A 27859-nucleotide genomic window follows, 5' to 3' on the forward strand; every position below is an offset into this window, starting at 1 on the left:
TTCTATATAAATCATTCGGTAAAAAAATTTGGAATGCCTTTCACCCTCGAAAGATCCGGTTTTTACATTTTCTCCTAGATATTAAATTCCTTCGTCTAAATATTCTCAAAGATTAACTCGTAATATCCCCGGCTTGTAAATAGGAAATCTCGTACACTTAGCATCCATGCGTTTATGCATTGGTGACGAACATAAAAACGAGTAATTTTGCTGCTTTTAATGCATCGCATAAATATTTTATATTTGTCGAAAGGTGGGCAGCCTCTCTTAAATAAACTAAATGTGTATAGATTAGTAATTAATAGCCTAAATTCCAAACGCGAAGTTTGTTCAAGAGAAATCTATGCGAGTTGTATAAAGCGTGAAAAAAAAGATTCTAGCACGTGATTCGTGTGCAGAAAATCGCTGTACCATCTGTGGCCTAGACATGGTTCGGTTTTTTGAGAAGCTTGGTTACATCGTTTTAACCGCATTAACGGCTGCCAAGTAAATGCAATACCTATACGATCACTGCCATTTTTTGCACCCAACTTAACCAAACCTCGCTTGCTTGCATTAGATACATCATTGGATGCTCGTACATGTACTATATATATATATTAAACAAAAAAACATAACTAATTTAAATAACACGTGTAGAGATTTCAATTGAATTCATCTCTTACGTGTGTACTACATTAATAGTATTTTCCACAAAAAAAAAAAAATCCTTTGCAATTATTACCACATAATATTGCAGTATAGAAATTTGTGCGTACAGTAGGACTAATTGCGGTACTAATATGGTAGTCCTATACAAGGAGCATTATGAATTCTTCACGGAAGATCACGTGCATATTAGTCCAAGATATATTAAAGCTTTCGTAACGAGAAAAGGTCAGTAGTTGATGCACCGAGAAGACTTGGACTGGTGCTGTATCCTTTCCCACAACCTTTCTCTTTCACTCAGGGAAGCCAGCTGCACTTTCGCCTTATACCATGGCAGCGTTGACGCGGATTGTGCGAATGCGATCGAGCTATTTAACAATCGATGTAGCTCAATCCTCTGTCCCATCTCAGCTTACTTGGAGAAATTAGAAAGTCAATGTCTCTTACGAAAGGTTTAACAAGACCTCTCTCTAACAGTATTTTCTTAATATGTCAGTTTTGACAGCTCTACATCTCTCTGACTCTGACCTTAAACGATTTCAAAAAAAAGTATTAGCGGACAAGATCCAATAAATCCTATTGAAAGCTCAAATATCCTAATTAGAGCCTATATCCAATTGGTGATTAACTCATGATGGTTTAGGTTGATAAATAAACATGTAAGAGATAAGGTAAATGATATAATTAAATTAACCAAGGGTTAATTGATTTATCGCACCAATAAAATTCATATTAAGATTCTATTTGCTACTTTGCATCGCGTGATTCATGAAATTTGCTTCGATAATTATGCTTGAATAATTCTATTTTGATTTATCCTTCCATTATAGTGGAAAGCTTCATTTACTTATCGACTCGTTCAATGTAACAGCAACTGTTTTGCTAACGATGATGATACGCAGGAGAAATTCTTTTTTCGCGATATGGAAATTGACGATAATGGTTCGGGTAATGATAGTTTGGAGTGGCTAACACCATCCTGCCATCAATTTCAAATAATCACCGTGTTGATTGCAAAAAGTCGTATAGTAACACCTAAGTGAGATTATCGAATTAATTTTGCAAGAAATTCTGTGGCCAGGAATTCTTTAAAGAGCCTCACGGCTAACCACGAAAATTCAATTAAAATTAAGTTCTGCAGTACAATTGCACTTGTAACTCATAATACGTGTAACGCATAAAGTCTGAGGTTTCCACGCGTGCCAAGCTGTCGATTTTCTCCTCGAAACAATAAAATCTCTTATTTATACTGTCTTAAAAGTTCCATTACAATAATACATTATTTGCAATTATCTTTAGGAAATAAATGCTAAGTACACGTTTATATAAATATTAAATTTATTTAACACGTTCTATAGTAAAAATTTGAAAGTACAATTGTCTATTGAAATTTTCGAAACGATATATCAGCAGTGTCAGCCAAAGCACGCAGCAACGGTTAGAATTTACTCACACATTTTCTGCACAGTGCTAAAATGCCAAAGGATCTAATCATCGATCATTCGAACAGTCGGCTACTGTGGTTTGACCTTTCTCAAAATTTCTCTCGGGACAAAAGTACCGGAGGAGTTTCAAATTATTTGCATCACGCGAAAAACACGAGGCGTAATTAGACTCCGTAAATTGCAGAATTTAATCGATCGTGAAGATTAGTTTTTCATCGTGGTACTATAGTAAACGGAGTGCTCCGAGTGTTTTTACAGTTCGAAAGCTTCTGCTCAACCAATTGCGTCGAGTGATCCCGATCGTTTCAACAGAGGATGTCGCGCAACAATTATCAGATGCTCGATTTTGCGCTACGCCCACGTTCCATTTTGACCTAGAAATTCTCTAATTGCAATCTCTTGCCCATTGCAATCACCCAGTCGCAACTTTCCAGAATCAATTTCTAAAGAACCAAGAAAACCGCCGCTCTTTCCTGTATACTTGTTACGTTATCGTTAATCCAATTAAGCAAATAATTTGCAGACATATCCGCAAATTCAAAAGTCGTAGAAAAAAAGAAAATAGTCCAAAGAGGGGAAGTGGTATTAAGTAAAATCTTGATAGAGAGGGGAGGAGGGAGTTCGATGAGTGTGCGGGGTAGAGGAAAATAATGTTCTGTAATTCTGTGTATATCTATATAGCGTATACGTGTTTTCGTCACGCTTGGCGACGACTCTACCACAATTGAGACTTGCAAGTAAAATACGAGCTCGGAAGATGAACCGATAAGGCTATAACCCAAGCTAACTTTTCCGCGTATCTTTCTTAAAGCAAAGAATAATAGAAAACTTTAATATCTGCCAAGTTTGGAAAATTAAATTCTTATATACCGCAGGAGCAAATCCCCATTATCGTGGTTAAAAGTTTTGAAAGAATTAAATTTCTTTTCTCATTAGAAATTGGATTTAGTCCAACGGATAAATTCAGGTGTTAAAAGCTAATTCCGCGTGACGTAAAATTAAGCCGCATCGAAGCGATACTCGGAAATGGCAATAATTCCATCTGTCCGAAGTCTCGAGTTTTCTAGATTGCAGAGTTTCGTAATCCGTGCAAGGTCTCGATCGAAACGAGGCTGACTGACGATCGTGCTCTCGATCGGCGCCGATTTCTCGAACTCTCCCGGGCAACTTTCCTCCAGAGACTCGCGCTAAAACCACGTATCGAACAGCCACTGACCTTGGGGCTTGACTATACTCGAGGCACGCATTCTCGATAATCACGACCGATACAATGTAGCTGTCTATATTGTAAACAGTTTGATTCACAATGCCTGGAATCTCGAGTTCCACGAGAAAACTTACACCCTTCTGTGTACCATGAAAACATATCTCGTTTCAGAGGCCTCGCGTCGATGTGCGCGATCAAAACGAAACACTGCATCAGAGCTACGAGAATCAACCGCGTATCGGACCTAGCATCGCGGAACTTTCGAAAAATGTATATCGAGTTACGACTTCCCGTTCAAATAAGTTGCGTAATGAACCGAGCTTATCCAGCATCCGAGAAAATCGAGTGATATCGTGAAAAATCGTGGAAAGTGCCTCGTCGTTATTTTCACAATCTATCAATCGAGACGACGACGACGTTGCTGGTATAGTAACGAACAATAAGTCGCGTGACGACGAATTTCCGGTAGATCCGTCCACGAAGCGAGACTTTCCACAACTTTCCTCTGCCTCGAAGAGTCACCGTTCCCAAAAGCTAAATTTCCCGATAAGCAGAGCGATTTCGCGAAACAGGATTATGCGCGTGTTTCTTCATGTTTTTCTCCAAGCTTAAAAGCTGCTTCCTCGTATTGTCTGGATAAAAAAGACAGCGAGACCTATGAGATGGCCTTGACACGGATTCCTCGAAGCCGGGAAAACTAAATGGCGGTTAAAGGAGGGCTTCACTCTCTTAATTTGACTCCTTGCGGGTTATAGCACTTTTTATGACATCACGGCTCGCTGAACTCTCCCATAAATCACGGGCCAGCGATGCCGTTCACGGAAGTAAATGGACCAATCCTTTATTTGCATACAACCTGCGATATTAATTCAAGCATTCTCGGAAGACAAGCTCTCCCCGCTGGAAGGAGAGAGAAAATCATTGGCCGGAGGAATCGATGTGATAGGCTCATCAGGTTTAGTCGAGGATGCATTAGATGGTACAGGAGCGATAAACTCGATTGTTTCATCGAAGATGAAAGATGAATCCTCTATTAGTTTCTTCAGCTTTTTTCCCCATTGTTGCTTGATTTTTTGCTAGACTCGAGTTTTCCTCGTGCAGATATCCTTAAAAGCGGCTATTACGGACGCAGAGTGACCTTGACTGGCTTCCTGTACGCTTTACCTCGGCAGCAGCGAAGCATGTTTCGCTGCGCGAAGCTATACGCGAGTCAGCGAGTGTAGCTCCACATCCTCTCGCACGCGTATAATTTCGCACGTGCTACAAAGATATTTCGCCTCGATATACGCAGCAATCAACTCCGTATTACACATAACGTTTCAACGCCTCCTCTCATCTTGATATTTTCTCTCTCGCATTTACCGATTTCACTTATTGCTTTATATATCGCGAGGCATCATTTATTATTATAATAACACGGTAGCTAAATTTAATCCACTGGAGAAATTACCGTTTTACGCACTACCCGGCGATTGACTCGCGCTTCTTACCGATGCCAATTGAAATTTCTTCATCGCGAATATTTCCTATCTCCGGTATATATAGCTCTTTATTGCAATGGTATAAAAAAAATTATGATTCCTGTTGGCCATAAAATCGACGCAGCAGCTTGGTTACACCAGTGCACCTTATACACATGATTGCTTTTAATGATCGATGGTAAAAAAAATGATTTCATCACGGAAATTTAAGCAGAACGATGCCAAATTCATCTCGCGCGTTTCTTGGAAGCTCTTTCATCAGGAACATTAGCTCCTGAGGTTATTGAAATCATCCTTTACATATATATATATATATATATACAGAACTTTTTGCATTATTTCACTGGTAATTACCGAAGGATCGCTGCGAAATCATCTCTGTCGCGTTCCAAAGGGAATGGTTTTTTGTGCAATAAGGTGATGCACCAGGCATCTTCCATAATTATTATTAACGACGAAATTCCAAGTCATTTATTATTGGGATTCGCACGAGGGATTTATCTCCCACACTGCCTAAGAGTCCTATTATTCTTGCCAGAACAATTCAGAGTCCGGTACGAGAGGCTTAACAACTGGACGGTTTCTGCATAAATTTATAGTCGTAGGCAATGACCAATGATAAGGTGCTTAAGCGTTGATGTGGACATAGATAACGACCCTCGCACGCACACACTGACAAATGCTAGTTACACCGTACACGTGTAAGTAACATCAGCTGTGCATACCAACACGCGTGCAATGAGTAACATGGCTAAGCTTGCGCAGAGTTACGTGTAGACGCGCGAGTACATCATATTTTTATGCAATCCATTAGATATAGAAGCAAACAAGTAGAGATATTCATATACTGCGCTCCAGTGTACAAGTGTAATGGTATATAATCGAACGCAAATATATAATATACATTCCAAGGCTCGAACATTTTAAACCACGTACGAGCTTATGTAGAAACACACACAGACGCAAGTGACACACCAGCTTAAATGCAAATCAGCGCACAAGGCGCGAAATGTTTCAAGGATCTCGTACGATGATTTAACGAGCACAAACGAGCCATGAGTGATTCATACACGCACAAATCTCGTCGGTTCGTTGCGCAAGTTCGTCCTCCTAATAAACTTTGGCTTCCTTTCTTCCAACCAATTCATAATCCGCGTTGAAATGCCGGCCAATTGATCACGTGGCTAGATTAGAAATTGATTCACTTTCGCTCTTCTCCCACGCGTCCCCTTCGTCTGTTTTCCAAATTCCAAACGAGCCATTAAACACCGTTGCTTCACGATGTATATATGTACATACGTGTATACGTGCGACTGTTTGTTTAATTCAACTGTATTTCGCAAGGTTGCTCTTCCCCAAGCACCGATCTTTTTGTCGAGTTTCTGCACTTTATTATCTACACATCCGTATCAGATAAAACCATCTTTGCTCGTACGTTGGAAGATATTTTACAGTGTCGTCGCCGCGAGCTCGCAATAAATTAAAAGTTTTATGCTCGCTTTCTTGGTTTTTTCACGGCGAACCTTGATTTTCTCGTTGAGAGGGAGCACGATTGTGAGTTATAATTTCGTGCACCGGGAGGCAACTGAATTATCAATGATCTCCTTATCGAACATATATAGATGCGGAAAAAAATGGAGTTGGCGGAAATCGCGAGGATGCAATGCACTCTGGGAATGCTAGTTAATCATTAGGATTACCCTATTAAAGGCCTGCGGTTAGTCACAGACCGTTTAAAATTTCTTACCCCGAAATTGAGATGTTTAATTTTTATCGAGGCACAACCTGCCATTTAAAAGTTTGCAAACGATATTTTTCCTATGCGAATACCGCTTCCAGTGCTGTTTTTGCTCCAGATTACAAAAAAGTCTGGCCAAAAAGAAGCAAGGTGTTATTAGATTTGATTAGTTTTACGATTCAAGCTAATCAAGCAATTACCCCGCGGTATTCGTGCAGATAAATATCGCAGGAATTGGCGTAATTACTCGCGAACAGATCTCACGATTCACCATAATCGGCATGATTATTGGTAATAACGGAGGATGCTAGTTGTAACGAGCTGCACAGCCCTCGTTTTCATACTTTTATTAAAACTAGTCTTCTCGTCTTCGTAAAGCAAAATTGCTCGACTGTTACAATGGGAAAGACAAATTAAACGGACAGATAAATTTTAATCTTGCAAAATAGTCGAGCCGCCATTAAAACACAGCGGGCTTTCGAAAAAGGGATTAATGCTGATAGCGTCGAGTTAATATTCGGAGAGCATTTGGCTGGAGCAATATTAGCGCGAAGTAGCTATAATGACGCAGTGCCATTAGGACAAAGCCGCTCGTAAATTTGAATCATTTAAAGAGCAGCGGCCCTAATCGAGTAATTTTCGTGCTATGGCCCATGCACGCGATGCGGTTGCACCCTTGTAATTGCGTATCCAAACAATGCTCGACCATTGACGCGTGAAATCATACACCAAATCACTATATACGCTGCAATTTCTTTTTTTGTTTTTCGTCCTCCACACAGGAACCTGCAGTCCATTTCAACGAGCCTTTGAAAAAACTCGCACGAAACGAACTTCCCCCTTTTTCTCTACACCCCCTCCCCTTCCGTTAAGGGAATGCATAATCGACTGGACTTACGAGTTACCGATTATTGAGAAACATTAGTCGGTAGGCTCGCTCTTATCGATATTGAGGAAATAAATCTGTGTTCTAGGCTCGATAAAGCTTCCTCGATAGTTTCTAGGGAGTTCTGCTGTATAATAGTTCCGAGAAGAGCCGTTTCCCCATGCTTCGAGTTATTTTATTACTGCAACTTATTGGGAATCGCGATTTACTTATTAGCTTGGACTCGTTATAGTGTAGTGGCACCTGAAGCCATGATTACACTTGACATTTATCGCAGATCCAAACCGGTCGGACGAAAGTGAGGAAATGATAGGCTGAAAATGGGTGAAGGTAGCCACACGGTGCACGCAGCGAATGTCCATTGGCTGGCTGCACTACTGGATAAGAACAGTGCGCTTGACTTCAATTAGAATGCAAATCGATCGACGCATATAGATTTAGTTTCGCGACGGATAAAACTATTGGGGAACGCTGGATTCAATCAACCATTACTCAGCCTCGTGTTTATGGACTTTAATATTAATTTACTACACCTATGACTCACTCGTTTTCTTATTTAATCTTTTTAAAAATCCTCCCAACCCCCCACCCCCATCCTAAAATATCTTTATCAATGCGAAACTAATTTTCAATAAACCAGTCGAGCCTGTTTATCGCCGCTTAAAATGCTTCCAGGCTTAATCATAGCTCAGTTATTACAGCTCGGCTTGGATATTGGTCCGTTCCTTGTGAATCGCTCGCTTCCCGGGAGACCGGCTCGTTATTTGCGGGAATGGTCAATTTTTTTAAGTCGGCTCATCGCGCCATTACGAAAGATCAATTAAAAAGTTCTCAATCGTGAATTTTCCGATTAAAAATATGCCTGACTTTCGCCGCTCGTTACGTCGCGGCGGAAGACCATTCTTATTTATACTGCGCGCTTAGCGCTATACAACTCCCTTAATTAAACTTCCGTGTCACTGCAATAATTATTCGCTTTTCAAAGTTGCAGCGCCGAGTCTCGGCGGTACGCTATCGCCGCTGACGTAATCAATGGTAATCTTGGGCTAACTTTACCCTTGATAACACGAAATATATTATGTTTATATATTGTGTTTCTTCGATAACGAGGATTATTTACGAAATTATCAATTTTCACGCGCTCGATCAGCACTTTATCGAGGAAATTAATCAAAGGTGGACGCTAAATGTGTGGAACAATTTTTTCTTTTTTTCTCTCCGCTCGAAAGTTTTCTTTTATCGAGGGATGTAATGACGAGGGGGCTTTGTGTAGGTAAAAAAAAAAGGTGCAATATGTTAAACGAGCCAGAGGATTTAATAGACTATCCAAACAATGGCTTTACTCGGATCATTAGGTTTTTCTGGAGGCTCGAAGCCGTGGAAAGCAAAGCATCGTGAATTTGATGACGCCGCTTGCCTTCGGCGACGATAAAGCAATTCGCCGCGAGTGCTCGGGCGAGCATGAAAAGCTAGCTCGTTTACATCTACTCGACGATTGGTCGAGAGGACTGGCTCCCTCGTTACCCAACATTGTCCAATCATTTCGATTATCGACCCTTCGATATATTCACCACGACCTTAGGTCCTTCCCACGTTCCAACTTCCTACAACTTCACATTTTCCTATAATAAGAAATAATTCAATCGATAAATCGACGCTTGCTCGCGCGAATCTCCCGCGGTTGTAATTTATGGATTCAAATTACAAACTTTCCACTTTCAATTTTTAAATTGTTATAATAGCTAGGGGAATTTCGTTATATATATATATATATATAGTGTAATAGACGTAAATTGTGTGTTGTTTTAGTTGTAATTATTTAAATGGAGTGCAGCTTTCGACCATCCGCGCCAGAAGCGCACCGAGAGGACTTCTAATGGTCTCTGGCTATAATAACACTTAGCACTGATTGTCACAGCGTTTTTGCATTCTTATGCTAATCGTCGCTTTCTCGCTCTCGCAATGTCCAAATGGGGTGCAGTGTGTGATCTCAAGGTATCTGTATCGATCGAAACACGGAACTTTCTACGTATAGTCTCGCATAATTAACTCACGCGAGAGGAGAGTTATTAGGATAATTATGCTAAAACTTTTAACACATTTCTCTATTAGTGGATCAATCTGGAAAGTTCAATAGCACCCAGGAACGCTATGGAGGATCGAAATTTTCCTGCGACAATTAAAATTTAATGCCTTATAGCGTTAGATAGAGATAAAAGAGTAGAAAGTCATAAAGAATTAATATCCTTGGTACATGGCGTACAATACACTTTTACGGCTTTACTTGTGTTACGAGATTAATTCACGAGTGCACGTTATATATATATATATATATATATATATATATCTACCGCACGTCCAAGATTTAAACTGTCTACTTTTCTAAACAATTATTTCAGATTTCACGAGAGGGCCGAATTCCTTCCGCGACTTACTTCCTTCTCATAATTCTCTTAATTGTCCTTTAATTAGCTTAGGTAAATTCTCCATTTTTTGCGAGTGTCTATCCGAGACTTAACAGCCTTTTCAAGCTCCTGCTAGATTATTTAACGTGGTTTTCCTTGTAACGAGGTAACGACGGCTCGAGGTAGAATGTTTTCAAGAAATTTGCAAAAAGAACTTGTTGATCTTGTACGTTCGGTGTACGATGCGTTTGAGTATCAAGTTTCGTAATGGGTTTGGCAACTTGCAGCAGCGGCAGCTGTTGATCAGCGCGATTTTTACTTGCCTTTTATCTTCCACTTACGGTTGACCCAAATTTCGAGTAGCTGCGCTCTCTTTTAAGCAATTGGCCGGCGGGTGGAACCCACGTTCATTGCACAATGCGATCCTCTCTTGGTTGTCGCGCATCTACGAATTCTACGGACGATAAAAATTAACCCAACGTCAATGACGTTTCACGCTGCACCTGACGATCCAATCTCGAGCGCGTCGATCAACGAAATCAAATTAAGACTGAGAAAATAAACGCGGAGTGAGTAATATCCTAATAAATCGAAGAATACTCTTGCGAAAGAAATATTTATCTTTGAAAATTAATTAATATTACTCAATTTGCCACGAGAGTTATCCAAGAAAATCATTCGCTATAATTCAATATTTGATACGCTTTGCCAGATATTAGCATTGAGCCAATAGTAAATAAAGCTATAAATTTAAAGTTCGAGCGAGATTAACGTTATAAAATTTCTACAAAATGAAGGATAGACGTGTCTTGGTCAGATTTCTGGAAACAAGAACGAGTCATGGAAAAGAAATTGGGCTAGATGGATATATAGAATAGAAGATTGGAGATTAAATACTGGCTATATTGGAATGCTATAGCTAGGGAATGCGTATCGTTGACCGAAATCAGACTCTGCCGGGATCGGACCGGATCTATATAGGCGAGAAAGTTGTTCGGATCGTGATATCTCCTTGGATGCAGTCTTTTCTTCCGTCCTTCTTTCTCAAATACAGACAAACACTTTATACACACGTATTCTCTCTCTCTCTCTCTCTCTCACTGGTCTTAACTCGACCCATAATTCTTCCAATGTGCAGCGCATATCCGCCAGACCTCCTTCCGCTACGCGAAAAAGGAAGGCCGAAAGTCCAACTGCCCTGTTCTTCCAGCTACCGAAAGACTTACAAGAAAATCCTCGGCTGCTGCCTCCGTTCTTCTCGGAAGCGTTTTAAATGGACCGAATTCGCCAAGTGGCAAAAGCACCGATCGCCCTCTCTTCCCATTTATTCCTGGAATCGAGACCACAGCCAGGCTCAAAGATCGATCCTTGGGAAAGCTCGATAAGTGATAAATTGCCGAGCCCAGGGTAGCTAAACAAATGATAAATTGCAAAGCTCGATAATGGTGGCTAAATGGTAAATTACGAAGTTTATGAGATCGCTGCAGTAATATAACAAGTATTAAACATATCATTCGCTTAAAAGATGTCAGCTATTAAAAAACAATATATATCGCAAATCATTCGGTAAGTATATATATTCTCCAATACAATAACTTCATAATTCAGCCTTTGGACAAAGATCACGATACACCATCGGACCGAGTAGATTTTCCAGAATAAGATGCAGAACATAATTATTTCTAATCCTCGGGAAAGTCCAGTCCGAACGCGTGGGTCCTGCGAGAATCCCCTACCACGAAGAGGGCCACGTACAAGTCGACCAATCGTTCTCTCTTCTGCGGAGCAGTGTCCCGTCTGCCTCCCCCCTCCCCCCTCCCCTCAGCACCCTCCACTCGACACAAGTCGAGAGTCTCGAGCGGTGGCGAACGGCCCATACCATCACCATGCCATACCGACCGAAGCGAACACTGGCAAAGCGACTCGACTCTCCTTCTCCATTCCATCGGCCGGCGTCTGGCTCTGGCTCTGGCCTCTGGCGTGACGGCAGTTCGCGCTCAGACACCGCACTCGCACGAGGAGCTGCTTATTTTAGCCTCGACTCCACTCGGATACCACGTATCCGGTGGAAGCGTGCATCCGCCCTGCACTCACGCGCACCCTTTGCAAACCTGATCGCGCTCCCTCTCTCTCTCTCTCTCTCTCCCTCTCCTTCTCCCCCCCCCTCTCTCTCTCTCTATCCGCGCGCAACCAAAATTTACCTCCAACCTCTTCAACAGTGTGCTTCGATCCATTCAAAATTACCGTGCTGCGATCGCTCGCCAAACAATCCAACCTGACACTCGACTGTCTCAACACCGGCCTATTCCGACTGACCTTGAAGGTCTAGCCCGACAGGATCCCTCGGCTTTTGGCCCCGATCCTTCCTTCTCTGTGTATCTATATATATATATATATATATATATATAGGTTTCCATTTTCTTGTTGAGATAAGAGACGAAACTCTGCCTTCTCCCAAACCGATTCTCCTTCCAACTAACGAGAAACACGCTCAATTTACAATTTACACACAAGTCCATTCTGACCGTTGAATAATGTAAATATACGTCAATGTGAATTACACGCAGAGATACTCGGGCTTTTAACGCGGAGTAATTGACACTAGGGGTATAATAATTATGGAGGTTGTTAATTAGTTTAACGCAGAGACTCAAAGTTGTCGCGGAGTTGCTGGAAGCTTCTGCCGCATGCTAAAATATTTTCTGGATAATTCAATGGTTAGCTAGCGAAGAGGGCAGATCGGAGATAATTTATCAATTACAGCAATCAGAGTGAAGCATGAGTGGTAATTCCGTCGAGTACGAGTGGACTGGAGTTACGGATACACGCCGATAACAATCGAGAGATTTCTCAAAAACTACCTGAAGACCACCTGCGGCAAACAAAGGATCTACGGAAGGCCTGCGAAGCTGCGTTTGCAGAAAACTATAGAGCCGTGCTCCGAACGTCGAAAACCGCCTACGGGGAGAAAATAAAAGTCTGCCTGGTGTGTGTGTGTGTGTGTGTGTGCATGCGCGAAGCTGTAAACTGAGGATAGAAGGGGGTGTGGATATTGGAATTCAAAGAAAGTTACTCGGTTTCATCATCGATTTTCTGTGATCCGGGAAAGTTCTTGTGAAATTTGTGGTTCCCCGGCATCTTGGTCACGTGTCAGGGTTTTTCCTCTCTCGATCCTGGTCTCCTCCGATACAGAGGCAAAGAGTGCCCCGGGATGACGTGACGATGCAGGATGAACAGTTCTTCTGTGATACGCCGATCGCGATATCCCTACAACGAGATTGAATGGATCGGTCTGAAGGAGGCGCTGACCTTTCCGGCCACCAACAACATATATCTCTGCTTTTCTCGTGAGTATACTACAGTATATACGCTCCCCCAGAGCCTGTCCTCCCCTCCGCCCTCCACAGTCTCCATCCTTTTAATACCACACACGCCTAAAACGTCACGCACTCGACCTATAAAATGTCACAATTTTAAATGATTCCATACCTGTGTTCCTCCGTCTCTTGGTATAATTTTGTATCGATCTTCGCCCGATCGATATCAGATTATAATCAACTAATATTTTATGCAAACCTCGATCCTCGTGGTCATTCCTAAAAATAACACATTAAAATTTCATAGTCTTCATGATGGTATAGCCACAGTTATAATTCCAGCTTTTAACATGCGAGGCGTATAGAAAAGATTATTTTATCCGATATATATTAATTTAGTGGCACGTTTAATTTCTGATTATCAATGGACGTATTTAAACTTGCGTGCTGCATAGAAAGTCATGTTCGTATGGCGTAAAATGGAGGTTTTAATGCACGCTATAGCAAAGCTTCGACAAACCTGTTGCTCTGGCGAACGGGCAAAGTTAAATACACCTGTATTTTCAGTATTTAATCGTCGCTTTGTCGTTTAAATATTTCTTTGTGGGGCGACACACTCGACGACGAAAAGGTCAAAGAGTCCAGCTGATCAAATTTGAATCAGCTGACATTTTCCAACCTCTCTTGCTCGAGATTAGAGATAATGTTGAACAATGCGTTTATCAGTTTGTGAAGAGACCTTTCCGATCATCTCTGTATGAGAGAATAATAATAAAATATTGTTTATATGACGTAGCCGGATATTTTAGTCACCGATTTGGAAAGACAGAGATTCTAAATGGTTGATGGGTTATTCATATAGAGTGGGAAGAATTTATAAGCGACCGATGATACTACGCACATTCTTTTATCATTATACCGTTAGAATCAATCAATGCTAATTGATGTCAAGAAATTAATATTACTATTATCATCACCCTAGTAAATTTTCAATCAAACATAGACGAACAGAATTCTCGAAGAGGAACGATGCCTTTTCTTGCGAAGGACTTTTGTATCGGGACAGAGAATAATTGCGGGATAATTACAAGATAGATTATATATATATATATAAAAAAATGCTGGAAATCTTTTTCATTCCTTTATAGGTTTGACGAAAGCTTGAAAAGGGTGACTTATGGCGAATCGTTATCGTAAAATCGAGGGTTAACCAGGTTCTTGCAGTGTCGGAGGTCGTTAGTGCAATTAAGAGTCACCGATAGAGCCGCGTGTGTAAAATTCCGCCAATAAGAATTACCGTTATCATGATCGTGGCCTCGATCGGGCCTCGTTTTATTTTGTGTAGATCCGTGTTTATATCGGCAGTGCATGCTCAAATGTTCCGAATGACATTTTCATTCAATCCCCTTTTACCCATATCTACCTCTCACTTCCTCCATTTCCCATCGTCGAAAGGTTTTAAAAATGTAACAGAAAATTGTGTTCAAGTTTTATATATATGGATACTAGTAAAACAATCAGATGCTCCAAATGGTGTTATAAAATTCTTGGACAGCTTGGGTCGTTTAGTCCTAATGATTCTATAACGTTATTTTTATCACGATTGAATGAAATGCTTGAGAAATTTTTCTCGTGGTTCCTATACCTACCCAAAGTCCCTTTTCTGTACCGAAAGGTTGTAAAAAGGCTAGCACCGAAAATCCTCGGTTTATCGAGCACGCAGACGTCCAGTTGGATGGTGCTGTGTGCCACTCTGAAAAATTTTGTAAGAATTCGAAGCCGTTATTCATACAGTATTAGCTATATCTTGAATACAACCATGGAAAACTGTTAGGATAGTGTTCCTAATTGCGTGTTGAGAAATCAGTAATCGTTAGGCTTCTCATTATCCATTGTATGACATTCGTATATAATACAAACACAGGATATACTATTTAACTAAGTAAATCTTCTATTCTCGTTGGCTATTATCATCATCTCTGCACTGTTAGCTCAGTGCAGTCAATTTAACAGTCGAGTCATTTTTCATCATGAAAAGCTAGCAATAACTTGCTTGATTTTGTTTCTCTATGACTTTTTCCAGTACTTTCCATTGCACGTACACACGTACAAGTGAATGTGTGAATTGTGAAAAGTGGTATGATCATGTCGAAGTATCTGCTCCACTTTTTATAATAGAACGCAAATGAGTGTATGAACAGAAAGAAAAAACTGGATATATGTACCTACTGCCAACTGGTAGAATCGAAGAAAAAAATTATTGGCTTGCTCTTTTATATTTTGCTCAACTTCTTGTCCATTAATTAAACCTGTAAGCCGTTTCGTCGTAATAACGTGTCTAATCATAGAATTTACACACAATAGCTGTAATTGTGGATAGTTAATAATATTGTCATAAAATCGTGGCTAGGAAATTTAGCTGTGGAATATTCTAGCCTTTATCTAACAATAATACCAGTGTAATCATGACTGTTAGATTAATGGAACTTTAATTTCTTGGACAAAGAACGACATGCATGGACAGAACTGATTTATACTTTTTTTATTTTCACCGTGCATTGCTGACGTGGAGGAAAAGGAAAAATCTCGTAGGCGCACGACCTTAAGAAAACGCAACGTGAAAGTCTGCAAAACACACGAGATATGACTAACTTGCCACGAACACTCGCTAAAGAAAGTTGTTCCAATCTCGTAGGGTGGACATTGACATTAACAAATAGATTTCAAGCAAAAACTGATTTGCGCCGAGATTATAATTATCGATTAAACGAGAAGTTCATTAAGTTGCGATGATAAGGGCGTAAAGATGATATTCTTGTCGAGTTTATGAATAGTTGAAATTTGTACTTTGGTGGTGTGTATCGTGGGAGGATCGTTGATCGATGGTGCTGTGTACGGTTGATTGATACGTTTAAATTATCAGGTATCGCGCGAAGGTTCAGTGAACCGTAAGGTCGTATTGAGATAAATTAAGGTGGCTAGGACGGAAAAACAATTTTCTTGGTAAATCGGTTTCTAGGTCTTTCCTCGAGAATTGCCATTCCAGACATGCTGGAACGGCAAGGCGGGAATAGCATGCTTTAACAATATAATCTGGCGCAAAGAAATTATGATGTAAGATTGATATCATTTACGGTGTATTACAATATAATGTATATACGGATCGGTATGTGTGTGAATTATGGCAGCGTCACAATCGTTGTGACATAACGGCTACTCCTGTATAAGGACGTCTCACTCTTGTACGTTTAACGTGAGAGCTCTCTTAATATTAGCAATAACGTAATACTTTCTCGTATAATAATCAGACAATTTACAAAAGATGCGTCCTCACCTCCCGAGGTCGTGCTCTTTTAACATTTTCAATATGAATAATAGCTTTTATTTATATATATATATATAAATGCTTGCAACAGAGCGATTTCTCAAAAAGTTAAACCATTTATAAGAAATCCAGTGTAAAAAGTTGGCTTCTTCAATATTGATAAAAATTCAATACTTTTTTAACAACGCACGACTCTATGGTATATATATATATATATATATATATATATATATATATATATATAATAGTATGAAATATGAGTTTAAATAAAAGAGGTTGCGCCTGTTTAACGGGGATTTACGGAAGGTTAGTGTTTTCGCACTTATTGTTCGGCAGCGAAAAGAAATCGAGAGAAATGCTAATGAAGAATGGTTTGACAGACAAGACCAGACAAAATTAATGTCCTGCCGGGGCTCTCGCTCCACGCAACCATGCAGAGAGAACAAAAATCGCACGCTTACAAAACCGCGCGAGCCGAATCCGCGCGTCATAAATGATTCAGCTACCATTTGTAAAAAGTTGATACTTCAAAATTGGGCAATGTCCCCACAGATGTCTAAATAGCTTTATCTTCAACGCCATGGCACGTCGTGTTGCAACAGTTCTAAAAATAAGCCGAGAATAAGCCGGGAATCAATAGATAGATTGATAGAGCCGGTATCGAATAAAACGCTTCACCACAAGCATTAAACTTTTTGCCCAATTTTCTACCATTTAACCAATCAACCTTTTTCCTCAGATTTTTTACGATTCGAAGTAAATCAATTACCGTCAATCAACCGTATAATTGGTCAAGATTTGTAACAGAGAAATAGAGGAAGTTTAAATTTGATGACGATTGCAAAAGGGGTAACTGCAGTGTCTGGAAGCCCACTCACCCACTCACACACACACACACACACACACACACACAGAGAAATATGACATTGGAGAGACGATTAGAGGTGCACAGGGTTCCTGGAGAAAAGGCTGCGGCATTGGCGCGTGTATGTGTGCCGGTGTCGGAGGCTTCAGCAGTGCTGATGGTGACCCTCTTGCTCTCCTCGGTTCTTCGAGTTTCCCGAGTAGTTCTTCTCTGGTAACGGTTGTACGACCCAACTATCGACCTGCTATCCCTGACAAAGTCGGTCGCCGCTCGCGCCTCTCATTATTATTATAGTTACACCCGTACAACAAATAACAAGCATCCCCGACCTCGCATCTACGAAAGCCTGATTTCCACGATGATGAGCCAGCTGCAATTCACCTGCGTCTCTCCGCCACTTCATTCGGATGCCTCCTATGGAATTAGTTGGACATTATTATGCAAAAATATGGAAAGCTCGTAGCCAGCAAAAAGGTCGAGTGTTTCTCTATACGAGCATAAGCAAATTATTCAAGCTAGAAACTTGCTCGCCAGCCCTACTATCCTGTTTTCGTGTATACATTAATTTACGAGAAACACTTTTCTCGTCGTCGGCCCTCTTTCGTTCTCGCGTATACGTAGAGAGAGAGAGAGAGAGAGAGAGAGAGAGAGGAGATTCGATTTGGCGTGAGAGAATAGGAGGAATAATTGTTGGAACGATGAGTTAGCGAGCAAGGGAGATCGTTAAGAAGGTTAAACGCCTGGGCGTCTGGGTGGTAACTGGTAAGTATATGTATACCAACGCGAGTGTGTGTGTGTGTGTGTGTGCTTCTTCTGCCGAGAGACGATTTTCGCGGCTGTCCTTTTAGGGCGGAGCCTGGGATCGCGGAAACTAGGCACGACTAGCGGCCTTTCGTTATATATGGCTCTGTACTATAAATATATATATGTTCTCCATACTGTATATATATGTGTGTGTACACGAGTGGTCAAGACAACAACATCAAGCTGGTCGGTCAGCAATCCGTGATATATATATATATATATATATATATATATACGTGTAATTGGAAGTCGAGTTGCATGTGTAGTCCAGTACTGGTACAATTAGGCCGCTTGCACGTGAACGCTTAACGTTTAACGCTTAACGGCACCGTGCTGAGGCCCGAGTGTCGAAACGGGGCCGTTGTTCCCTGTTGCGGCCACCGCAGGAAGCATATGGCGATGCGGCAACTGAATTGCCGACTGCACGTAATTGGTCATCCTCTTCTCTTCTCGCACACTCACCCTGCTTCTGGCCTCTCTTAGCTTCACGATCCAATGGATCGCTGCAATTGATCCACCATGCACATTCGCTCCTCGCTCTCTGTTTTACGATAAACTTGTGTACTCTCTTTCTCTCAAATGTACACACACACACACGCACATACACATTCATCTCTGGATAACATAGTGTCCCCGGCCCCTTTCAACGCTATTTGACATTTGAAAACTGTGTCCGACGCATCACTGCTATATATATATATATATATGTCTATTTTGTATGACGTTTCTGTAAAAAAATTCTTGTTTCATCGTTTATTGATATATAAATTTAGGTGAAATACGTGGACTCTTTTTTTTTCAAGGTTTACGTTATTATTTAGGTTACGAAGTGGATTTCGTCCATTCGTTTCGAGTTCTGGCAAATTTCAAGGTATTATCCCGTGGAGCGTGTGCGCGAATTTGCTCGCCTTTTGTCATCGCATGGAAAAGATTGTGATTAGGCAATAACCTTTGGCCTTTCATTGTACAGGAGCAACCATTAGGAATAATCTCATTAGTAACGCCAGGCACGAGTAAATTAGAGGCACGGATAGTCACTAATTATCGCTGACTTATTTATTAGTACTATTATTATTATTAATATTCCATTGCGGCAACCTTGCATTATGTTTTCCTATTGTCATTCGAGACACACGATAATTTTTAATCTGGCATATTTCGATCCCTGCAAAAATGGCCTGACCATGACTCACCGTGTATTACCAATCATTTTTCTGCCAGTTGTCCTCTAAATTCTTTTCAAAAGCGTTGCAATGGAATCGTAATTATTTCAATCGTTATTCACGAATGAAATATTATTCATATAATCAAAGCAGTTTTTTTAGTTTTATCACAGCTCAAGTAGAGAATAAATGACTGGACGACGACTGTACAGTGTGCAATCGACCCAGCATTTGCCAAGCTCTTTTCTCATTATCAGCTATTTACCACGAAGAAACAGTTCATTATTAATTAATAGAAACATGTGTATACCGTTAGCAAAATATCATTACAGCAGAATGATGATCTATAATAAATGGACAAACGCAAGAGAGAAACCGACGAATAGATTTTTCTTCTTCAAACAGAATCTATTCCTCGCAATGAAAGAGCTTTCTGAATAGACGCGAGATTTCGAGTGGGAAAAATGTTTTAGGGAATTAGGAAGGAAATAAAGAGAGGACGAGGCAACGCACACATACACACACACACACACGATGTTTCGTGCGAATAAGTAAAAAGATAATCGAGAGGGACGCGAGTGAGTTTTCAGGATGTCGCGGGGCGGTACTCGCAGGTGGAAAAAAGTCGTTAGCTTAGCGGGACGCAGCTCGGAATGCCGCAATTATGAGCGCATGCATATGCATTTAGTCTGGCGCGAGCAAATCGACGGACGGTTCATTTTACAAATAGATTTCAAGCGAGCCGCTGGTGGAATGCGCGTGTTTACACGTGTCCTACCGTCTCCCATTTCTCCCCCCGCGCGCGCGCCTGTGAGAAAACGATGAATGCGCACGCTCGCTCATTCCGATCCATCGCCTCGAATATCATCGGCATCCTAAAAACTTTTCTTTCGCGCGCGCGCGCGTCCCCCTCGAAAAAATACGAGAAACGTAAAAAGACACATTTCCTTCGCCATAAAACACGTCTTCAGCTGCACCCGCGAATCGAATTATCTTTTTATTGTTTACAAAACGCTGGATCCTTTCGCGCAAACCTCTCCAATAGGAAATAGCGAAATATCGCGTTATTTGCTAGGAAATTGCAAAAAAGAGCAAACCGCAGAACAAGATTCTACGGTATAAGGAAATAGCATGAGGTGTCTTTTTATGCATCACACTTAATAGTCCGATGGGGCATGCTTTCTTTGCGTAAAATATATCTGATAGTTTCTATTCGGAGGATAAAGCGGTAAAACATTATTTATCGGATTTTATGACTTCACGGTGTCTGTGTAAGATATAGAAAATTTGCTTTCCATCGCGTTTAACGGCCTAATAGTCTCTTTGTATACGATGCAACGCGATGCGAGCGAGGCGCCGAGGATTTCGTGGAAAGTCTCTCTAGGAGAGAGCTAGCGATGCTGCAGCTTGCTCCAATTGCGATTTCTCGCTTACGCGTGCTAATTAACTGTAATTGTGGAGGGGGAAGGAACAACGAGACGATCCGACGATTTCACCAGCTGTGCATCTCCTCTCCGTCGTTCGCGTTCGACCGAGAGAGACGAAAACCCCATTGAACCCAAACGACAATTATTCTACTGAAAAGGCCACGTCAACCTTCCTACATACGTATGTTAATTAATATATGTATATGTATATATATATATATATACATGCACACTTTCATCCAGTTCTTTACCGATATCACCCGCTCCCGAGTAACGATCAACCGTGTAATTGCATCCCGTTACGAGAAATAACTGCACGGATGATATCTTATAAATTCACACCCGATTAAAATATATTCCTTTTATAAATTCTCTCGTAATTATATTCTCAAACGAGTCGAGTCTTGCAAATAACGTAACTTGATATTACAGCTAATTCCAAGCTAATTCTCCTTCTCACCCGACTTATGAAAATTTTGCGCGCGTGAATATAGCAATTGTAGGGGCAGTCGTTTCTCTCGTGTACTCCTCTATACCGTTACTAGATGGAATAGCACATGGAGTGCTTTAAATACATGCGGTTGGGAGTTATAGATAGCAGCGATTATTAAAATTAGCCTTGGCTTGTTCCGAGTACCGTTGCAATCCAATAACAACTGTTAATGGGGAGCAACTTGCTGATTTTTTCTTCAACCTGGACCACACCTTGCGGTCGTTTAATCGTCGAATTATATGGAGGAAGAAGAAAAACTGTCAATGAATATATTCCCGGCGAATATCGTATAATCAGGGAGCTCGCGTACAATTTATTTGTACAGCGCGCAGCTTCATGCTCCAGAAATCACGCGTTCTTAATGGAATAATTCCATTGTTTCCTCGTGAGGGAGACCGTTAAGAAACTTTATCCATCGCGGAGGAACAAACGTGTTCCTTGGCGCTGAAACGTTTGATCGAACGAGATCGATCGGTGCTTGCTCGATCGTTAAAAAATATATATATATATATATATATAACGACTCTCGAGTCGTTTAACGAACCTTTTGTCATCAGATTTCATCAAGGTCTAGTCGATGAGTTGCAAATTTCTGGCGAGAGGGATGTATGGGAGGGGTTGATAGTTTATCGTTATTGTCCCATATTAATATATATATATATGAAGAGTAGGGTTCTGGAAACCGCAGCTGCGAAGGTGGTGAATCGCGAGGGGGAGGAGATCGTGGGGAAGTGCAAAAGGTGAAAAACGATGGAACATCAGCATAACCGGTTCTCTCTCTCTCTCCATCTCACGCGCGCGCATGACTCTCCTGGAGAGTCTCTCCTGGCATCCCGATTCCTGGCCTGCCTCTTCAGCATTTCTCAGCAACGGGTCCTCGTAGACAGAGTCGCTCGCTCTCCTGATGATAATCGACCGCCTGCTACCGGTGCTGCACTCTTATCCGTGTACAGTTAAGGACATTAAGCCACTCCAATCGCTCAAAGCACTCATGGATAGATGATGCAACTTCCTCCTTCATAACCGTATAATCTCTCCTCCTCCATAATTGGCATTCCTCTAAAAATCATCTCGAATTTGTATGAAAATAAAAACTTGGAAATATTAATTGTCCCTCTTTATTTTTATCATATTAGGTATACATATGCATGTGTGATTTCGATTAACGGTGCAGTCGTGGCTGCGAAAGGAAAAGCCACTGGTAAAAAAGCTATGGGCAAAAAGCAAGAATTCCCTGGCGATTTATGGCTCAGTCAACAGGAAGGGTATTTGCACGTCACACTTGCCAAGCCATTCTCTCATTGTTAACCTTTTCAATGGAGTTATTGCGATTGCGCGACCGTGCTTCCAATCAATTCATCTGTGAAATTGAGAAAGAAGAAAAAATCCTTAATAAATGCTAACATTTTTATTGGAATCGCGTCGGTGTGCGTTGGTTCATCAAGGAAGTGCATAAAGACGATAAGAATAATGTTAATTCGAATGGGAGCACCTTTATACCTTTATAGTAATGGGAAAATGAGAAAAACAGGATATAATTATTTAGCAGGGAGACTCCATAAGAACGGGACCAATGGCGTAGGAATTATGCTAATTGCAGCTGGAGTCGCGATCATCGCATATATATAAGACGATTTACGGTAGTTTTCCTAGCTCGGATTACTTCGGGAATTATGTCGCGGGTAACTCCCTTCCCGAGGGATTAATTCACCGTAACCAATTGTAAAGACATCCCCGTTGCACTTGCGGCTCACACTGAATTTCATTTGAGCGTATTCGAGTCGACGCCTCGCGCTCGACTCACGCTTATTTCCTTCGGAATATGCTTCTGTATAGCTTGCTGAAGATCAGCGCGGCGCACGTTGACTCGCGTAAATCTCCAGATTATAATCGAGAAAATTTCTCCGTAGGCGCTGCAGGAATGCCGGAGAGGCGAAGCTCGGTGTGCGAATGACAAAAGTAATACGGTACGACGCGGTGTTATATAATGAAAATTAATGAAATGCGGCGAGATTGTTGCGTGGCCGTTGACGAGGAGGAGAATATGAGTTTGATAATAGATTTATGGCCAGGGAGTTATTTATGCGTTTTCTGGCTCTCTGCTTGCAGGCTGACTGCGGGTTAAGGGACTCGAAGGAGAAGAAGAGGAGAGTCGGACGAAGAGGAAGACGAAGAAGAAGGAAGGAAGGATGCAGGGCTGCGGTGGAGGAACAGCGAGATGCGCGAGGCGCGCGTTGGTGTTCGTGTTCGTATGGGGACTCATCATGATCGCCACCGTACAGTTCCGTCACGCCGAGAATAGCTTGTTGCACGAGAGCCCGATGGCCGAGGAAGGCAACGGCGGCTACTTCGAGCAGGAAGCCGCAGCAGCCCCCGCTGCCCCCGGCGGTCCCGGGCCCTCGCGGTACCTTCTGCAACGATCCAACAATGCTGATTCCAGCTCCGGCCTGGGATCCTCTCTCCTGACCACCCTTCGCAACCTCGGCGGCGGTGGCGGCACCCAAGGGACCAAGAGTCCCCTCGACCTTGAACCTCTGCTCGACAAGAGACCGGCCAAAAGCGAGGAGGAGCTCATCCAGGAGATCGAGGATCGCCTCCCGAGCCTACCCCTCTCCTACTGGACCAAGAACAGCAAGTCCCCCCAGTCAAAAACCTCGAAATCCACGACGGGAAGCTGCCCGGGCCTCAGGTACCCCTCGATATTCGACCTTGAATTCAACAACGTCTACTGGCAGACCCTGAGGACGACCAACGGGACTTTTCAGCTCTTCGGTGCTTTCTACGATAGAAGAAAATTGTCTAGAATCGGTCCAGCTATTAGAATAGTCGGTATGATCAATAGGATCGAGCCTACCGTTAAGACGTTCTGCCAGATGTGGTACGACGGAGAGTCGGAGCCGAAGATCGTCGAGACTTTGGAGTATAAATACATCTGGTATTCCAAGTGGGGCAACTATAAACAGGGTATTTATCAGCCTTACGTTATAGCTTGTAAAGTACCACAGTCCCATTGGGCCAAAGGTCCACCAGCTTCCGTTTCGATGGTGGAGAAACCGTGCGATACCGCCAGCAATAATCTCAGGGTGATCTACAATAAACCCGAGAAGAAGAAGGACTTTGCCGTGTGCGTGAAAGGGCTGGATTTCCTTCACGAGGACCTATCGGTCAGATTGGTCGAGTGGATCGAGCTGATAGGCATTTTGGGAGCCGATAAAATCTTCTTCTACGAACTGCAGGTCCATCCCAACGTGACCAAGGTGCTTCAGCATTATCAGAGATTGGGCAAGGTTCACGTGACCCCTCTGACACTGCCTGGCGGCCAGCCAAACGTACCTGCTTTTCAACACATGTACCTCACCAAGAAGACCAATCACAAGAGGCAAAACGAGCTAATACCCTACAACGATTGTCTCTACAAACACATGTACGAATACGAGTATATCGCTCTCCTGGATGTAGATGAGGTCATTATGCCCGTGAAGGACGCCACTTGGCAGGATCTCATGAAGAGGGTCTTACCGAAGGCGTTCAAAATACGAAACGAGACGAGGGCCTCCTACAACGTCAGAAACGTTTACTTTCTCGATGACCTTCTTCATTCCCATGGACACTTCAAAGATATGCCCAAGTAAGCTAGCTCGCAAACTTTCAAATATTGTCCACTTCTTTGTTTTTTTATTCGAAACTGCACCATAGTGTATCTGTATAATCTCCTGATTTTCTATATGTTCGCGTAATACCTGTTTATCAATCTATCAGTACATTTTTTTTCATATCTTTTACATTCCAATGTTTTACTCTGATAAAAGACCACTTCACAGTTTATTCCACTTAACATCACATACACTTATCTCCAATCACATCTCATTCCAATTTTAACATTATGTTTTTTTTATTTTTAGATACATGCATATGCTGCAGCATGTCTATCGTTCAAAGAACTTTACGAAACCCAATCAGTATATAAAATGCTTCCACAATCCGGAGAGGGTGGTGACGTTACATAACCATTTCCCATTGGCGTGTCTGGGTGCCGGATGCACGAGCTACCCTATCGAAACCGAAGACGCCCAACTGCAGCATTATCGAGCAGATTGTGTCAAGTCCTTAAAAAAGACGTGCGTCGAGTACAGGGAAAACAGCGTGCTAGATACCACTATCTGGCGATACAGGGACGAGCTGGTCGAAAGAGTCACCGAAACTCTGAAAATTCTCGGCTTTTTTGGTCCAAGCTAATGTTCTAAATTTAAATCTACGTCTAGTTTATCTTCATTACTTTTTTATTTAGACGATAGCTCGAGCCCCAGAGTTCTCAACCTTAAAATATCTGGGACTTTGCTAGTCCGTACTGCTATCGCCAAATATTTGTTTTTTTTGTTCTTTTATTTCCTAGTATATAAGCATCCGGGAATTACTGGATCTTAGAATTTTTTAAGTTTAGCGAGGCTTCAGCTGCAATTCGAACAAAATTTCTATCGAAAGCTGTTATTCGTCAAGTTTCCTTTTTTTAAGTAGATAATTATCCTTGAAAGAATTAGATTAAGAACCGTTTAACGGATGAACCTCGAGCAGATCTATTTTTCATTACTAGTTTTATTCTCTCTCTCTCTCTCTACTGTAGAACTGCTTTTTTAATACGTTAGGTAATAAAGAAAAAAGATGGAAACAATTGCTGCACTCGATGAAAAAAGCATGACTCATTTAGTTACATAATTTTTCTTATAAATTTATTAACTTTGCGATTCGAAATATCTACGTCTTGCTTTGACATAGAAACGCGGCATTTTTTTGTTGTAAATGAACATTATAAGATATAAAATCTGGCTGAAACAATTCAAACTTGCTCGTATTGGTTTTAGTGTAATAGCGTCAAGAATATATCAATGTTATCACTAACTTTTTCTATTCGTCGGGTCTAATGTTTGTTTTATTGCCATATACGATTAGTCGTTTCAATGAATCCTAAATTGATTTTATTCAAATATTATGAAGAGACCAACTGTGTATTGTTAGTTAAATGTTTTATGTCTATATGTGAAGTGATATCTCGTTCATACGAAGATTAGATAAAAAAGAAACCAGAATAAGGTTCTAAAAATTGTGAGAGAAGAAGGAGAGTAAGAAAACTGGGTGATATGAAAATGGAAACGCTCGTATCAGTGGTCATTTTTTGTTTTTTCTTTCTTAGAAAATCTAGTATATTGCTAAAAGGCAATCTTGTAAAAGCTCCTTGTTCCACAGATATTAAACTTTTATCTTAAAAGTAAAGCAATGCGGATTTTTAAACACGAAAATTCTTCTCCAGAGAATTTTCATTTATAGACAACTCTTTGCAAAATTGTATTTGCATTTGTATCGCTTTGCGAAAGAAACAGCAATATTTGTATGGAGAATAAGAACTAATTGGATAATTGAAATATTATGCAGCCGAAAGACTGAAAAGCATTTGAAGCCAGTAATTTCTGTGATACTTTATCTGCTCAAATCTATCATTGGGTGTAAATTGTATTTTTCCTAACAACATTAACAAATTCCTCTTTCACTTTGCTCTCCAAGCATTCCCAATTAAGTAACCGTACAGGATGAAAGAGACTAATAAAAATAATTCACGTATATTTAACTAGATATTTAAGAATCTGAAAACAAAATATCAAATCCATTGACTATACTATTGTGGAATGACTAGCCTTTATTCCTATTCTCCTATCTTTCCGTTCCTATTCCACTTTTTTCTCCCCGTTGACTCTTTCCGTTTTTATGGTGAACCTCGATCGTTTTCTGTATACAAAGACACTCGCTTAGGAGTCGAGAATACGATTCACGTTACACCATGAACCTATCTAGGATAATGCGACTTACTGTATATAAACGTTTCATTGTTATATATTACTGTTCACTGTTTAATGTTAAGTGAAATCTTCTGCTCACATCCCAATATCATATAATAAACAGTTAAGTTTCTCTCTTCAGACTAGGGACCAACTTTTACGTTACCTTTTTCAAAGGAAATATTGTTAGCCACCAGAAACAAACAGCAAATAGAGGTTGCAATAGAATCAAGCAGGATTACCGAAGAGTTTTATTCTCAAGAAAGGAAGAACTACCTAGTTTTATTTATAAGATTTTATGAAATTCTTTAAAACCAAAAATAAGCTACCACACTTTTGAGCACCGTAAGGTGGGGAAAAAATAGTAAAAAGAAGAAGAAGAAGCAAAGTTTAAAATTGAATTTAGGATTTAATGAGCGTGAGTTCGTTTGAGAAGTTTGGCAGATTTCTCCAAGTTGTGCATTATTCAAAAAGAGCACGTGGTTTCACGACTTATCGCTTTTCGTGCTCCGATCAAATGCCGACGAAAGCTTTCCGGCACTCTCCGTCACTTGGCGATAATTTGATTTTAAGTGAAAGCGGTGAAACCGGCATTTATGTACCGCGAGAGTACGCGTGATATGCGTGTATTTTTGTTTATTTGATAATTTACCATGTCAATGTATATACTATCTAAACTAATCACGATCTGTTACAATGATAATAAATCATTATAAATGACACGTTGCCTTCTCTTTTCACCTCTTAGTAAGTTGAAAATTACATGTTGACGAAGATAAAACACATTTTTATCGATGAAAATAAGATAATGCAAGTAAAAAATACCA

At 41.0% G+C, this 27859-nt stretch overlaps 1 protein-coding gene across 2 annotated transcripts in view; it reads left to right on the top strand.

Moving 5' to 3' along the window:
• LOC136774418 (uncharacterized) overlaps nt 1–27752 on the top strand; it is a 33847-nt gene extending 6095 nt beyond the window's left edge. Inside the window, exons 1-3 of one of the 2 annotated variants that reach the window (XM_066728697.1) lie at nt 11821–13157; nt 23314–24832; nt 25107–27752. In XM_066728697.1, coding sequence (XP_066584794.1) covers nt 23394–24832; nt 25107–25440 — 1773 coding nt within the window. In that variant the 5' untranslated portion in view covers nt 11821–13157; nt 23314–23393 and the 3' untranslated portion in view covers nt 25441–27752. Of the gene's footprint in view, nt 1–11820; nt 13158–23313; nt 24833–25106 lie in introns of those variants that run through there. The other variant, XM_066728698.1, reaches the window with a different exon arrangement.
• Nucleotides 27753–27859: the final 107 nt, after the last annotated feature.

This window comes from Prorops nasuta, unplaced genomic scaffold, assembly GCF_024137725.1.
Source record: "Prorops nasuta isolate Cenicafe-Biocafe unplaced genomic scaffold, Cenicafe_Pnas_1.2 PNAS00006, whole genome shotgun sequence".
In the NCBI taxonomy this organism is placed as follows: domain Eukaryota; kingdom Metazoa; phylum Arthropoda; class Insecta; order Hymenoptera; family Bethylidae; genus Prorops; species Prorops nasuta.